At 35.9% G+C, this 15,050-nt stretch overlaps 2 protein-coding genes and 1 long non-coding RNA gene across 3 annotated transcripts; 2 read left to right on the top strand and 1 right to left on the bottom strand.

Annotated features, from left to right (window-relative positions):
- Positions 1–503: 503 nt before the first annotated feature.
- LOC118811012 lies at positions 504–5,676 on the bottom strand. Its single transcript, XR_005007454.1, has 4 exons — positions 5,577–5,676; positions 3,287–3,445; positions 2,071–2,262; positions 504–1,175 (listed from the first exon to the last, which is right to left on the bottom strand). It is a non-coding gene; the product is annotated as an uncharacterized LOC118811012 (long non-coding RNA).
- A 1,394-nt stretch (positions 5,677–7,070) lies between these two features.
- On the top strand, positions 7,071–8,905 carry LOC118810994. The gene is made up of 2 exons (XM_036575183.1): positions 7,071–7,171; positions 8,037–8,905. The coding sequence occupies exons 1-2, from the start codon at positions 7,079–7,081 to the stop codon at positions 8,499–8,501; spliced, it is 558 nt and encodes a 185-aa protein (XP_036431076.1). The 5' UTR covers positions 7,071–7,078; the 3' UTR covers positions 8,502–8,905.
- Positions 8,906–11,173: 2,268 nt separating this feature from the next.
- Positions 11,174–14,245, top strand: LOC118810970 (heat shock 70 kDa protein 12A-like). The gene is made up of 4 exons (XM_036575147.1): positions 11,174–11,484; positions 11,577–11,801; positions 11,914–12,088; positions 12,857–14,245. The coding sequence occupies exons 1-4, from the start codon at positions 11,206–11,208 to the stop codon at positions 13,888–13,890; spliced, it is 1,713 nt and encodes a 570-aa protein (XP_036431040.1). The 5' UTR covers positions 11,174–11,205; the 3' UTR covers positions 13,891–14,245.
- The last annotated feature ends 805 nt before the right edge of the window (positions 14,246–15,050 follow it).

The raw sequence follows: 15,050 nt of genomic DNA, 5'->3' as shown, positions 1-15,050 counted from the left end.
ATCAGTTACTAACACTTATAACCGCCAAAAGGGAGCCTTAAAGTGTGAAACACTTCACCGTTTGTTAATCAGTTACTAACACTTATAACCGCCAAAAGGGAGCCTTATTTTAAAGCGTAAAACACTTCACCGTTTATTAATCAGTTACTAACACTTATAACCGCCAAAAGGGAGCCTTATGTGAAAGCGTAAAACACTTCACCGTTTATTAATCAGTTATTAACACTTATAACCTCCAAAAGGGAGCCTTATGTTAAAGTGTAAAATACTTCACAGTTTGTTAATCAGTTACTAACACTTATAACCGCCAAAAGGGAGCCTTATTTTAAAGCGTAAAACACTTCACCGTTTGTTAATCAGTTACTAACACTTATAACCACCAAAAGGGAGCCTTATTTTAAAGCGTAAAACACTTCACCATTTATTAATCAGTTATTAACACTCATTTAGTATGTGTTTACATTTATGCAATAAAAACCTTCACAATGTCATGACAACAGAAATGAGAAAAATAGTTTTATTTGCACAACAAAATACAAAGTTCAAAGGAGACTGACATTTAAACTGTCAACTAAATGTGAATAGACCTATATTATGGTAATTTACTCTTTAAATAAAAATGTCTTTGAAATAAACAAAATGTTACTCACCACATTCCTTATATCAGATTTTAAATTAAATCCGTCTAAATGTTTACCAAGTCTCTACCTAAAAAAACAAACAGTTTTCAGTAAAAACCTAAACAAACCAAAAACAAACCTCACATACTGCTGCATTTTAAATTTTGGTTTTCACTTTAACTTAAAACAACATGCCACCTAAACTTTTAACACAACCAAGTGCAAACAGCCATTAAACAGGTTTGCTTCTCCTAATGGGGAGAAGTGTACACCCAGCCTTCATGCTTTCTATTTTCTCTTTCACATCTTCATCTCCTTGAATAGCAGCCTCACACCGCTTAGCAAAGGCCAGCACTGTCTCTCCACCAGGCTTCTTGGCCAGTACCTCTTCATATACCTCAGGAGCAGCAATAGCGAGCTCTCCAATCGCTGAAGTGGACACCACAGTGTTCCTGTCAATGGCATGCTTCTGGAAGGCCCTGGTCATGGTCTTTGCTTTTGGTAATGTTTTAAGGATGGATTTGTAGCGGCATACAATTTCACTTGGTGTTTGTACTAGACAGGAAAAAACAGAGACATGTTGTAAAAAGGTTTCACTGCAGAGAAAATCGTAGTAGTCAATCGTGCTTCAACTAAAGTTGGGCAATATGATTAGTTATTAACAGACAAACAGGTGTCAAGTTACATTCAGCAAAACACAACTAATTTTGCCCTCTTTGCAGCTGAGAAATGTTTTTAAGTATTAACAATGTCCACAATATGCCCAGAAAAGCTTATTGTGACATACTGTGACATACAATGAGAATTTAAAACTTTCAGTATCCTATTCTATATTCCAGTCATTCTTTCAACTTTTTAGTTTTTGGTCATGTAATTATGATCACATTAAAGTTGCCAACCCCACAGTTAAATCAAAACTCCTGCGTATGGTATGCTTATGGGCCATTTACTTCATATACATGCCTATGCCTGGTCCGACCTATCAGCAGTATGTCCACGGTCAATGAAAGGAACACTTTCTAAAATCTCAGTGCATTAATACTAAATTCAATTGAAGTACACACTCTTAAGTGCAAGTATACAACTATTTTACATATTCCAAGCTATCAGATTTCAGAGCCGTAACAGCCCATTTTATAAATGATATTTTGATGAATTGAATCCTTAATTTTAAGCCTGCAAGTTCAAAGTAAATCGCCAACCAATTACAGTCGGTTATCAGTTATAAGAATTTGCCAAATTAAGCAAGATCCAAAATTTCATGGTTACTATTTCTGGGGCAGCTAGCATAGCTAACTACCATCTATGACTCTATACCTTAGAAGGCTAATAGCAACAGGCTGAATTCTGAAATCAAGACCTAACTCTAAACCTAAAGAAGAATGTTTTTGCATGACCTATACATGCTGCCAGTGCATAAACACCTCTGTAACAATTATTTGCGGCTTACCACGCTGTCGAAACTTCTTGTGCTCTTTCTTGTGTTTCTTAGCACCCTTGCTGTGCTTCTTTTTGGATTTGTGCTTGCGCTTCTTGGGGGTTGAAGATGAGGATGAGGATCAAGAAGATGAGGATGATGTATCAGAGCTTTCAGAATCATTCACATTGACTGGAGTGTCCATGGTTTCTTCCTTTGTTTTAACTGAAAAGTACAAAAAAAAAACAAACACATTAACACATTACCTATTATTATAGGAAGAATATGCCTGTAAGTGACTTGTTACAGTTGGAGAAGTTTAAAAACATTTATAACAATTCATCGAATACAGCTCTGATTACTTCCTGTAGTGATTCGGTCTCTGATCTAAGTGCTAGATTAAAGAAAACTCTTGACATTCTCGCTCCAGTCGAATGGAAGAAAACTTGCATACTCATAAAAATCCATGGATGAATAAGGAAATACACCAGCTCAAGAGAAACTGTTGTAAATCAGAGCGCTTATGGAGGAAAACTAAACTGCAGGTACATTATTCTCAAAGAGCAGATCTCCACCTACAATACTGCCATGAAAATATCCAGATAGTCATATTTCCCTAGTGTAATTAATAAACATATAGATAATACCAACATGCTTTTTTCTACCACAGACCAACTAATTAACCCTAACTTGTCTGCTAGTGTGTCTTATGGTGATTTATCTTCTAAAAGTTGTGAAGTTTGCAATTCATTTTCATAGTAAAATGAATCAACAGAATTCCTTCCATAAAATACAGAAAACGTGGAGAGACTCTTTCTGTTATTCTGCTTCTAAACTGTGGAGCTCAGTTCACATTTTATTAGACAGTCAAGCTCAGTGCTCACTTTTAATAAACATTTGAAAAAGCATCTCTTCAGTGTTTAATTAAAATTCTAAGTCTATTTGAATTCTTTTAATTTGATTTGTGTCACTGTCTTGTGTAATGCTATATAATTTTAAATTAATACTTAGAATTTCTTGTATTATTGTTAAACATTATCACCTGTCTGCAAAGTACTTTAAGTTACCACTGGCATGAAAAGATTCAACTCTACAGATTATTATTACTATTATTATTATTATTATTATATACACATACTGCAAATACTTTAATTCATAGAAGTGGTCCATATACTTAAAAGTGAGGCTAGGTTATTTTCTATTGCCCAGTACTTATCATATAATGCTTATAACTCTTTTGTTGATGTACCTGTGAGGGCAGACAACTGTCCACGGAGAAAATCTCTCTCTTCTTCCAGTTCTTCAATCTTCTTCTTCTGCCATTCCAACTTCTCCTTTAGAAAGGTCAGTTCTTGTTTCTCCTTGTTAAGAAGTACTGTTGCAGTAGGGGCTAGATCAGAGGCTGAACCTAAGAAAACAGACATTATAAAAATTAGAATGGTAGAACATTTGCTTAAGTCAAACTCTACATTGTAATTTTTGCTCTTGCCATCTGACCGCAATAGACTGGCTGACTGGTAAAAAATCTCAAAGCCAAAAAAAAAAATGCTCAGACTCAATTGATTTTCAGGATAAATGTAAAAAATATAATCACTAGCCATTGTAAATACAACACTGACAGCTCCAATTTACAGATTTCATGTCATATTCACTAGCCACATTCACGTCTTTCATGTAGCTGATCTCTGTTGGTGACATTTCTGCCAGTCAGCCATAAAGGCTCACATCCACAAAAAGGTTAACAAGTATAAATACTGGGACCAGACTGTGCTAGTCAGTTAGCAGTTACAGTCTGGAAAAACACATATTTATAACTTGTTAGATAGTGAGACTTAAAATATTCTAATTGGTCTAACTCAAGGCCATAACAATGTAATTTATTGCCTGTAAATTATGGTGGGCACGTCCTTCTTATGGTAGAGTTTGGATTTTGTGTTTCAATGTGTTGCAGAATTCAATTTCAAAATAAGCTGATTCTTTGCGGAATATTACAGGTGTCTGCACAAATTATGAAACAGGGGGTGGAAATGTTGAGTTGTTGTAAGGTAACCACCCCAATGTACAGGATAATTACCAAGTGGCTCTATATCTTTACTAAAGCTCAGGACATATCCTTCTTTCCAACCTGATTCTATTCTACAGTGTCTGACAGGTGTCAACACCAAGGCTCAATCAGTTTTTAGTTTTTAGAAATTATTAGTTTTGGCCATTTAACTCACCACAATGTATATTGTATTTATAAATACATGCATATATAACAGACTATATCTTCAAGTCACATGATTTGTTCTTCATTCTAACTTGAATCTATTGTACAATATCAAAGTGTCAACACTAGGTTTGACTCAGATCTGTACTGTACATTTTGAGCTTTAGAAAAGTAAACTGACATTATTAATGCATGCCAATACATTTGTCCCCATATCTTTCTACAACCTCAAAATAGATACCCCATTCCAAGCTTTTTTTTTGGCCATTTGAGGCACTCATACTTTATGAAAACATGCACACAACTTTGTAGTTCTACAGTTACAGACGGTAGTCCCTCTGTCTCTCTGCATACTTTCTTACCCTGTTCTTCAGTGGTCAGGACCCCCATGGACCCTCACAGAGCAGGTATTATCAGCAGTGCAGTGAAACTGACGTTGTGGTGGTGTGTTAGTGTGTGTTGCCCTGTTACGAGTGGATCAGACACAGCAGCACACAATGTACAAGCCTATATAGCGAGCTGCTTGAAATTAAATTAGTCCTCTAGTTTTCCCAGTTCTCTTTCCCAACATGATGATTAAAAAATAACACTTTCTTTTGGTTTTCAGCTGAATATTTCCTGAATTATGATTTCAGTAGTAAAATTTTCACTACTTACAGATATACTGGATACCTGGTTACCTTACCACAACTCAACATTTTCACCATGGATCTGTTTAGAAATTGGTGTAACATCTAGCAAAGTGTCAATTTTCTTTAAAAATTAAATTCTGCAACACATTTAAACACAAATCCAAACTCTGCCATATTAACTGTTTCAAAGCTTATGTGAACACTTTTTAGGTTAAACAGAAACATATACACCTTAAAACTGAAGCATACTGTTATTTTTGTAATTATTATTATTGCTATTATCATTATTATTATTAAAATAGTTCACTACAAAAACGTAGGCTAGAAGTTGCGGTCAGGAAGCACAACGCGGTTGCAAAGCACTACCGTTATATTCCTAATATTTCAACACGTGATTTTGGTGCAAAAAACAACCTAAACATATCTACAAAACCGAACTATGGACGAATACGTTCTCTTATTTACCTCTGTGGAAAGCTATTTCACTTCAGTGGCACTGGAATATAACAACATATGCAGGAAAACCGTTAAGCGAGTTAGCTAACGTTAGCTAACCAGCGGTTAGCTAGCTTAGCAACCTCTGTGGCGAACTAGCTAGCTACCTACTACCCAGCCAAGTAAGGTCTGGTAACGTTAGACAGCTACCAAATAGTTTAATTAGCTGATGGACAGATAATAAAATAACATGAAAAACTTACTTTCTCGTTCATCTGTTGAGACTTGGCGCATCTGCTGACGCCTTGGGACCCTCTTAGGACGAGTACTGGCAGCAGAGGTCGCAGAGGAACACGATTCTTTTCCATCTAGATTGTCCATGATTCTTAAAAAAAGACGTCTACGGCCAAGCCCGGGTGAGGCGGTAGCGCGCGTCATCAACAAGCTTGCCTGTGATTGGATGTTTCCATATCATCGTCTGTGGTTGGATCTTTACTTTCTAGCGCCAAAATCGTGGTTGGATTGTATTTTCTTCACCTAAATCGACTGGAAGCAGACGGCACCATATACTCTGCGCTAGGAGACATCCACAACAGGTAAGCTTTGCAAATTGCAAACCTGAATGACCTTTTTAAACAGCAGAATAGATGCAATGAGATAAATAAAGTAAAGGGTGACATGAGCCGATTTATTGCTATGATTCTGATATGCACCTTCAATTCAGCAATACTGTTCTATATAAATGCTATAATACCCATATTTTTAAACTAGTTATTCCCCCTCGTGGACACATTTAATTATTTTGGATTCTGGATTCTATTACTTATTACTTATTGTACTTTAGTGTGCAGTCTTTCTAGTGTGAATAGTTTTACCATATAAAGTGAAAAATTAAATTATGCCAAAAAGCTGAAAAGCTTGTATCATAAAGGTATTTCAGACATGTATTTGTTAATTGTCAGTGTGTACTCCCTCAGCAGAATGTCTCTGGAAACAAAGTTGCGGGCCCGGATTGAAGGAAAACAAACAAAAAGCAAGACACTGAAGTTAATTAAGTGGTTGCAGAAGAAACACCTTCTAAAGGAGAAGATCAGATGCACTCTTTGCCACCACAAAATGAAAATGGTATCTGTGACGAAGAAGGACCAGTACATCTGGTAGGTGAAATGGCCTGCTAATTTCCACTGAACAGAACATCACACTTATACTAAAATTATCATAAACATTATCCTTTTTCTTCTCATTATTATTTTATTATTACTATTACTATTATTATTATTACTAATAAATAAATTACTAAATCTACAGGCATGTTTAGTTGCTGCTAAATCATTAATAGTAACGCAGTGTGAAGTGTGTGCAATATATCACAACATGATGTAATGTAGAAAAACACAATGATACATGTTTGGCATGTTTACAGGTGCTGTAAAAGAGCAGGTCATGGAAGAGTCCTGTTTGAAAAGTCTAAATCATCTCTCTTCAGTTGGATGAAGTATATTTACAGGTGCTACACTGTATTTTTGTAAAATGAAAAATAGCAATATAAGACTGTCTTTTATAAATGCATTATAAACACATACTTTTAAGGTACGCACATGGCTACAGAAGCCTTATCAGTATGTATTACATTATTTCTTTCTACTACAGATTTTCACAAGGACTCAGGCTCAGACAGATTGATATGATCAGTGATGATATTGCTGGCAGCTCCACAACACTGACAAAAATGGCAAGGTGCATTCGGGAGGTTTGTATTTGTGCAATGGACAGACACAGAAGGAAGAGCAGGCAGTGTCTTGGTGGTCGAAAAGAGTTTGTTGTGATAGACGAGAGCTGCTTCCGTCATCAGCGAAAGGTTTGTACACCTTTTCAGTTTGTTTAAAAAGTGAGCTTCTTAAAGACACTGCTATTGGGTAGCCCACACATACACATACTAGGCCTGTCACGAACATGAAATTTTATCTAACAATTAATTGCTATGTAGTTAATTGTGATTTTTTTTATCATTGTATGCGACAAATCAAAGCCTAAGGTGGCCTCACCGCCTCCCTCTAAAGGCGTTATTAACAAACATCATCTGTCATCTTTGGTGTTGTATATGTAAACTACAAGAGGGGAAACAAATATTCACACTTTTTTTCCCTATAAATTTAAACACCTCTTTGTTCATATTTCTAAGTAAAAAGACATTAATCGTGTAAATTTGCAGCGAGTACATGTAGTGAAAATATACTAATAACAAAAGCATTTCATTTAGTATTTGTGTTCCAGAGAAGACATGGTATGATCCTCTTGGCGATTCCTGTTCAATGTATAAGAGAAAATGTATTTTATGGGAATTATTTATGACTTTATATATTTTTTTAAATCTCTATTTTTTAGATTTATTTCTCATATAAGAGAAAAACATAGCTTTACAAAACTTCTGGAGACATCATTAATGGCCTTTTCTGTATAATTATGCATAAATGAAGTTACACTATGTACCTAATTGCCTTCCTCCCAATGACTGCTGGGATTGGCTCCAGCTCCCCCCATGACCCAGAAGGATAAGCGGCTTAGAAAATGTGTGTGTATGTACCTAATTACTAATACTAAATGTGACAGTTTGAAACAAGATGTGCAACAATACTTTCTGTAGTTGGTGTTCATTATATTGAAATTTTAAAATGTAGTGTTCTTTGTGTTTTTTTTTTTATTTATTATTTTTTTTATTTTAGTATGCGCGAGGACGATTTGGAAATACCTGGAGAAGGAAGAAATGGGTCTTCGGAATGATGGGAGTTAAAGACAAAAGACGGAGACCAGTGTTGAAACTAGTGGAGAAACGATCAAGACGCCACCTTGTCCCTCTGATCAGAGACCATGTTAAGGCAGGAAGTAGCATAATCAGTGATAAGTGGAGGGCATACAGGGTTGTTCTGAGGAACTTGGGGTACAAACACTATACCGTAAACCACAGCAGGTGGTTTGTGGATCCCCGGTCTGGAAGCCACACACAACATATTGAAAGAGCTTGGGGGACCATCAAAGGACATATCCGTAGACTGAGAGGAAATCGGACAGAGACTTTGTTGAAGGAGCACCTCATGGTTCTTGAATGGTCATCCTGGCTTGGCTCTCGTCACCCTGATGGGCCACTTGGACGCTTGTTCAAGGATGTACAGAAAGCCTTTCCAGTCTGAATTTCAAGATTTATTTTCCAGTGCTCTAATTATCATTCAGTAAAGACTGCTTTGATGTCTGAATTTGGAAATTAACTGTGCTTAACTGTTTCATTATTATGAAAAGTGTTTCAGCATGTATGAATGAAAATGTTTGCTTGTTTCTGTTGTATCTTTCTTCATACTTCATGTGACAAAATTAGATTAGCTAAGGGTAAATGTTTGTAACACATGAATAAACAGTGAAGTTTTGCACTTTACAGTAAGGCTCCCTTTTGGTGGTTATAAGTGTTAGTAACTGATTAACAAATGGTGAAGTGTTTTACACTTTAAAATAAGGCTCCCTTTTGGTGGTTATAAGTGTTAGTAACTGATTAATAAATGGTGAAGTGTTTTACACTTTAAAATAAGGCTCCCTTTTGGTGGTTATAAGTGTTAGTAACTGATTAACAAATGGTGAAGTGTTTTACGCTTTTAAATAAGGCTCCCTTTTGGAGGTTATAAGTGTTAGTAACTGATTAACAAATGGTGAAGTGTTTTACGCTTTAAAATAAGGCTCCCTTTTGGTGGTTATAAGTGTTAGTAACTCATTAACAAATGTTGAAGTGTTTTATGCTTTAAAATAAGGCTCCCTTTTGGAGGTTATAAGTGTTAGTAACTGATTAACAAACGGTGAAGTGTTTTACGCTTTAAAATAAGGCTCCCTTTTGGATGTTATAAGTGTTAATAACTCATTAACAAATGGTCATAGACCATTTGAGATGCAAAGAAACATCAAACCAAACACGAAAGCCTGAAATCTGTGAATCAACAACTGCAACATTGGAAACTACAGGATGGTCTTGGAGCAGAGTAAGTAATAACTTAGGATCTTTTAAACAGGTCACAGAATGTTACACCTGGAATGCTGTTCTAAAGAAGATGCCACTCAACCCCAGTGATCACAATAGGGCATTCACGCCTGGTGTACATTAGCATCTGGCAGCATTATATCAATACTTATGACAATCATGAGGAAGATGTCAGATAGTATGCTGAAAATGTCAAGTTACAGAATAGTGCCTTATGAATATGAATTTAGTCATTTCAGGTGTTAATGTATGTCTCATCATTATTAATATCGATTGGTGTTTAAATGGTTAAACTTATCAACAAATATGTGATGAAGCTGACAGGTCAAATGCTGACTGATGGAGAAGACAAAGTAAGATTAGAATCCGACAAGATCTGAAGTTTAACAGTAAAAATGGATGTGGGCTCACTATTTGGCAAACAACAGGCCACTGTTGCCCTTTCTACTTATGTCTTATAACTGCTTACTAATGGGTTTTAAGGTGTTTACAACCTAATGAATAACCATTAATAAACCCATTTTTAAACCATTTATAAACCCTTTATAAAGGTAGTCTTATTTTAAAGTGGTACCTTGCGAAGTATTGCCATTGTTCCGTCAGTGCATACCAAGCTGTTTATATTCCTGATTGCTGTTCTGTGTTTTGACCTTGCTTTGTTTTCTCCGGTTTCTGATTCTCGCTCCTGTTTTTGGCTTTGTTGTTTTGTGTATGATTCTTCTACGGTTACGACCCTCACCTGTTTTTTTGACTCCGTTTTCACCTACTCCTATGTGTTGTATCTGGCTCTTCTGGTTTTTGACCTGGTCTGGTGTTAACCCTGTTTATATCCTTTTAAATAAATCTTCTGGGTTCGTTTTTATCCGCATGTGTCTGATTTGCAAACCCAGCGTAACATTGTCATTAAATTAAGTCAAATGAATAAAACGCTAGAACCCATAGAAAGAAACTATAGTTAATGACAGCATATAAAAATTACTAAGTTAACTTTCTTTACATTACTATATTAAATAAATTTAATAATAAATAAACATTTTAAACTGTAAACTGGTACATAAATTACACTGAGAACATTGCCAATTGCTTTTGATGTAGTATTTATATCATTGAGACTTTACTAAATCTATATATAAAGCAGTTATCACCTTTCATTTGTGATGTATTCACACTGTTGTGCCATTCTGTTAAAAAAAGGAAACAATAGTTCAGTGACTGAAATATTTTCAGTATTAAAGATTTAGAGAAAAGTTTAAATGCTTATAGCTAGAGAAACATACCACAGTGTGTAGACAACAGATGTGCAGCATTAAAAAAATAATAATAAAAAAGGATGCTGCTGGTTCATGTTTTTCAAGCTGCTTATAATTAACTTAATATTGTGTTCTACAAAACTGCCAAAAAAAATTGACACAGAAAAAAAGTTTTCATATGCTAGATTGTGGCATAAATATATTTTTAAACTGATTTGATGCTTTCTAATGGTTCAATCTGTTAAAGACCTTCTCTTGTTTTTCTTGTTACACAATTACACATTCTTTATATAACTCCTGATATGTTTCATTACTTTAAATTCTCATTAGCTCGACAGTCTTAAAGAACAGTTGTAGGTTTTCATTTTACTTAACGTAAAATAGAGCATTAAACCTTAAAGCCTTACCTGAGGAGAGTTTCAAGCTGAAAAGGCAAGGACTGGAAAGTTTAATAAAGGAATGAAGACACTTCTGGTCCTTTTGTACCCAGGGAACACCCAGTTTTGCTGTGGGCTGGACTGAGAGAAGTGAAAGTAAACTCTGCTCTTATAAAAGTGAGCTTGTTTCTTCCTCCCTACTGACTGCTCTGAATCCTGACAGGAACGTTTATCTGCTGTTGAAGAAATGGCAGATCCTATAGTTTATATCGCTATAGATTTTGGCACAGCGTTTACTGGTTACTGCTTCAAGTTTATAGAATCAAAACAGGTTCGTCAGCCTAAATGGGGTGAAGAGTACGGTCTGAACACTCCAAAGACACCTACCTGCATTTTGTTTGACGAAGATGAAAATTTTCTAAAGTTTGGCTATGACGCAGTCATGACGTACACCAGACAGATTCGGAAAAATGAAGCAAAGAAGCTTCTCCTCTTCGACAACTTCAAAATGGAGCTTTTTGGCAAGGTAGGATTTATTTAGGTACATATTTGTTACTGTTTCATATTTATAACTAAATGAACAGATGGTGAGCCAGAGTTTCTGTATTTATTTCTCAGGAATTACACAGAGACTTTATGATGACTGCCAAAAACGGGAAAAAAATGAGAGCTATGAAAGTGTTCTCTGAGAGCCTGAAATTCATGAAAGATCACGCCCTAGATATGATTCAAAGGCACACAGCTGGAGTAAAGTACTCTGCCTCTGAAGCTACGTGGGTTTTGACAGTTCCAGCCATTTGGAGTGCAGCAGCTAAACAGTTTATGAGAGAAGTAGCTACAGAGGTGAGTGTGATGATATAATGTAACACTTTATATAAAACTACTGTGATTTTGGTTCTTGTACCCAGCATTACCCCAGATAATGAAGAATAATGTGTGAAATGTTTATGTTTAGGCTGGTCTGGTGTCCGAATCTGAGCCTGAAAGACTGATCATAGCTCTGGAACCAGAAGCTGCATCTGTGTGGTGTAAACAGCTCCCAAAAGAAGGTTTTATGGAAGGAGATCCTACAGAAGCAGAGATGATAGAACAAGTTCCAGGAACACAGTACATGGTGGTGGACTGTGGAGGTAGATACCAAACTGTTTCATGTTTTCTTTATTTTTTACCACATAACAAACCTGCTAACATCCGCCCAATGAGAGCTGGGATTGGCTCCAGCACCCCACCGCGACCCAGAAGGATGAGCAGTTTAGATAATGTGTGTGTGTGTGTGTGTGTGTGTGTGTGTGTGTGTGTGTGTGGGTGTGTTCTGCTAACAAATGCACCCTTTCTTAATTACTCTTCCCAAGTTAGAAAAAATGTAAAGAATGCTGCTACAGTAAGTTATTCATTTAACCTAATTCATTTAACTGTAGAGTGACTCAGTTCATATTACAATGCCTACGTTTAGATTCATTGGGAAAACCTTTTGTATGAACGTGAAAAGGTGCATTTTTTGTGTAACTGAGATAACATTAGTATCTTAGCTAATGTTGGGCTGGTAGGCTGGTGTAGCTGCAAGTTTTTATTTCAGCAAAGCAGGAGAACACCTGATCAGTTATTAGAGGACTAAAATTAATTAATTATACAAGTGGAATCAGGTGTGTTTGGAATAAAAATGTGCAGCTACACTAGCCTTTTGTGGATAAGACTGGACATCCCTAATCTAAATGAACTAAAGCGTTCTTCAGTGATATGCAAAACAATGTCTTATGGGAGTGATTTTACCAATGGAGAAATCTGTCTCTCTTATGGTAAGTACTGAAGGTTGAATTGTGCCCAATGTCAGTGTTATTACTATGAGTTGGTTTCTCTTGCTTTTGGTAGATTTTTACTCTTTATTCTTCCCCTTTTAGGTGGAACCATTGACATCACAGTGCATGAGGTGGTGGAGGGGGGTCGCTTAAATGAGCTGCACGGGGTATCAGGAAATAACATGGGGGGACAGACAGTGGACAAGAACTTCAAATCATTGATCAGAGAGATATTCTCTGAAAAAGTGTTTGATGAATTTGTGGAAAACCATCCCAGTGAGCTGCAGCGGTTGATGTATGATTTTTCTATCTGTAAACGTTATGATGGAGACGTGTTGGTGCAGTGTCCATTTAGTTTACAACAGATAGCCAGCAAAGAAGATGACATAGAAGCCTACTTTAGTGGAGACAACGATATTGACTGGGAAAGTGGACAAATACTTCTGTCAGGGGCAAAGCTAAGAGCTCTACATGAGGATAGTATCAGGGGCATAGAAAACCTGATGAAAGAAATATTGAAAAACCCCACACTGAACATCCAATACATCTTCTTAGTTGGAGGCTTTGCCCTGAGTCCTTACGTGAACAGTTTTGTCAAAGAGAAGTTTGGGTTGAAGTGTAAGGTGCTCTGCCCTGTAGATGCTCAGATGGCCGTTGTGAATGGAGCTGTTATGTTTGGCATGATGCCAAATGTGGTGGAATCACGGATCAGTGTTTTCACTTACGGGATCGCAGTTGTGCACTTGTTTGATGAGTCCAAACACAAGGGCAAGAGCAAATATGTCAGTAAGGATGGAGTTCAGTTCTGTGATGTTTGCTTTCACTGCCTAGTGAACAAGAACGAGTCAATTCCTTTTGATGAAGCTGAAAAGTACATATTTAATCCACTTGAAAAGGACCAAAAAGAAATGCATTTCAGTTTTTATTGCACTGAGAAGGAAACTGCTGAGTTTGTAGATGAGAAGGGAGTGATGAAGATTGGATCTTTAGCAGTGTCAATGCCAAAGATTTCAAAGGGCACAAATCGTTCTGTAGTCCTTGAAATCAAGTTTGGTTTCACTGAGATGCAGGCAACCGCCACAGACGTTGATTCTGGTGAGACCACTTCAGTCAAAATGGACTTCATGTCCAAGTAATTAATTTGATTTGTTTGAGAAAAAGCATTTATTTACATTTGTGTACTAATAATGCATAGAAATTTAGTTCTAGAAATTACATTATGCAATAATTGTGTAAAATATGATTTTATAACAGAACAATTGATTATAAAAAAATAAACTGGTTAAGGGATTCCTAATTAGTTAAACATTCTTAAAGCAGAAAATATCTATATGCTTGTACTGATAGGCACTGTTTGTTTATTCGTATAAATATTTGTATTATAATGTCTTTGTTGAAACTGAAAGAGATTCAAGGATCAAACAGGGAAGTGAAACTAATGTATTACAAATAATATGTGTGAGATCCTGTGTTTCTGATAATGCATGAAAAATAAACATGAAGACATTCTTTTGTGCTTAATTATACATGTTTTTTTTTATTTCTTTGGTGGTGATAAATTGTTTCTTCTCTTAAGATAACAGCATGTTCAAGAATTCAACATTTCATTTTCTTAAGATCAGACATCATGTTTCATATGACTAAATTAATCTAAAATTTAAAGAATGTTTTGCAAATTAAATTTGTGATTTTGGCCCTGAACCAGCTTCAAGAGGAGCCTTTCGAAAACCTTAGAAAATGCTTCCATATGCTGAGATGCTGAGAGTTTTTGAGGGGACATCACTTCCCGGCCTGATAACTATTTTGATAGCCCAGATAACCTGCCACATTCTGCAATACATTTACATAGCAATTCATATTTACAAGGGCTAGTACATAATGTTACAACCCATTCCAGAGAAGACTAAAATAGGTATAAGTAAATTAAGTCTCACTGACAAGGCTTGTGTGTGGTCTAATACTGAGGATTAAAGAGACATCCAACTGTCAGAGAAGTTCATAGTTCTTCTTAAAGACCACTTTATTTTCCCTACTCACTGCCCAGGTAAACTTGGTGATATTGACAGTACTAATGTTAAATATACAGTTAGATATATAGTAAATAACAAGAGATGAAAAGTGAAACAACATATCCAAAATTCAGTGCATTACAAAAAAAAACACATTTCAAAATACATCACATTCCTCTTCCCTTAAATGTAATTATCTTCCCTCTTCCCTTAATTATCTTAAATTCTCATTACTTCACATATATTAGTTCACATGGTTTTCAATGTCCTAGCATGGCTATAATAAA

The sequence above is a fragment of the Colossoma macropomum genome, unplaced genomic scaffold (genome assembly GCF_904425465.1).
Source record: "Colossoma macropomum unplaced genomic scaffold, Colossoma_macropomum, whole genome shotgun sequence".
Taxonomy (NCBI): Eukaryota; Metazoa; Chordata; class Actinopteri; order Characiformes; family Serrasalmidae; genus Colossoma; species Colossoma macropomum.
Note: the sequence above shows the minus strand (reverse complement) of the source record. Positions and strands in the feature narration are given on the sequence as shown.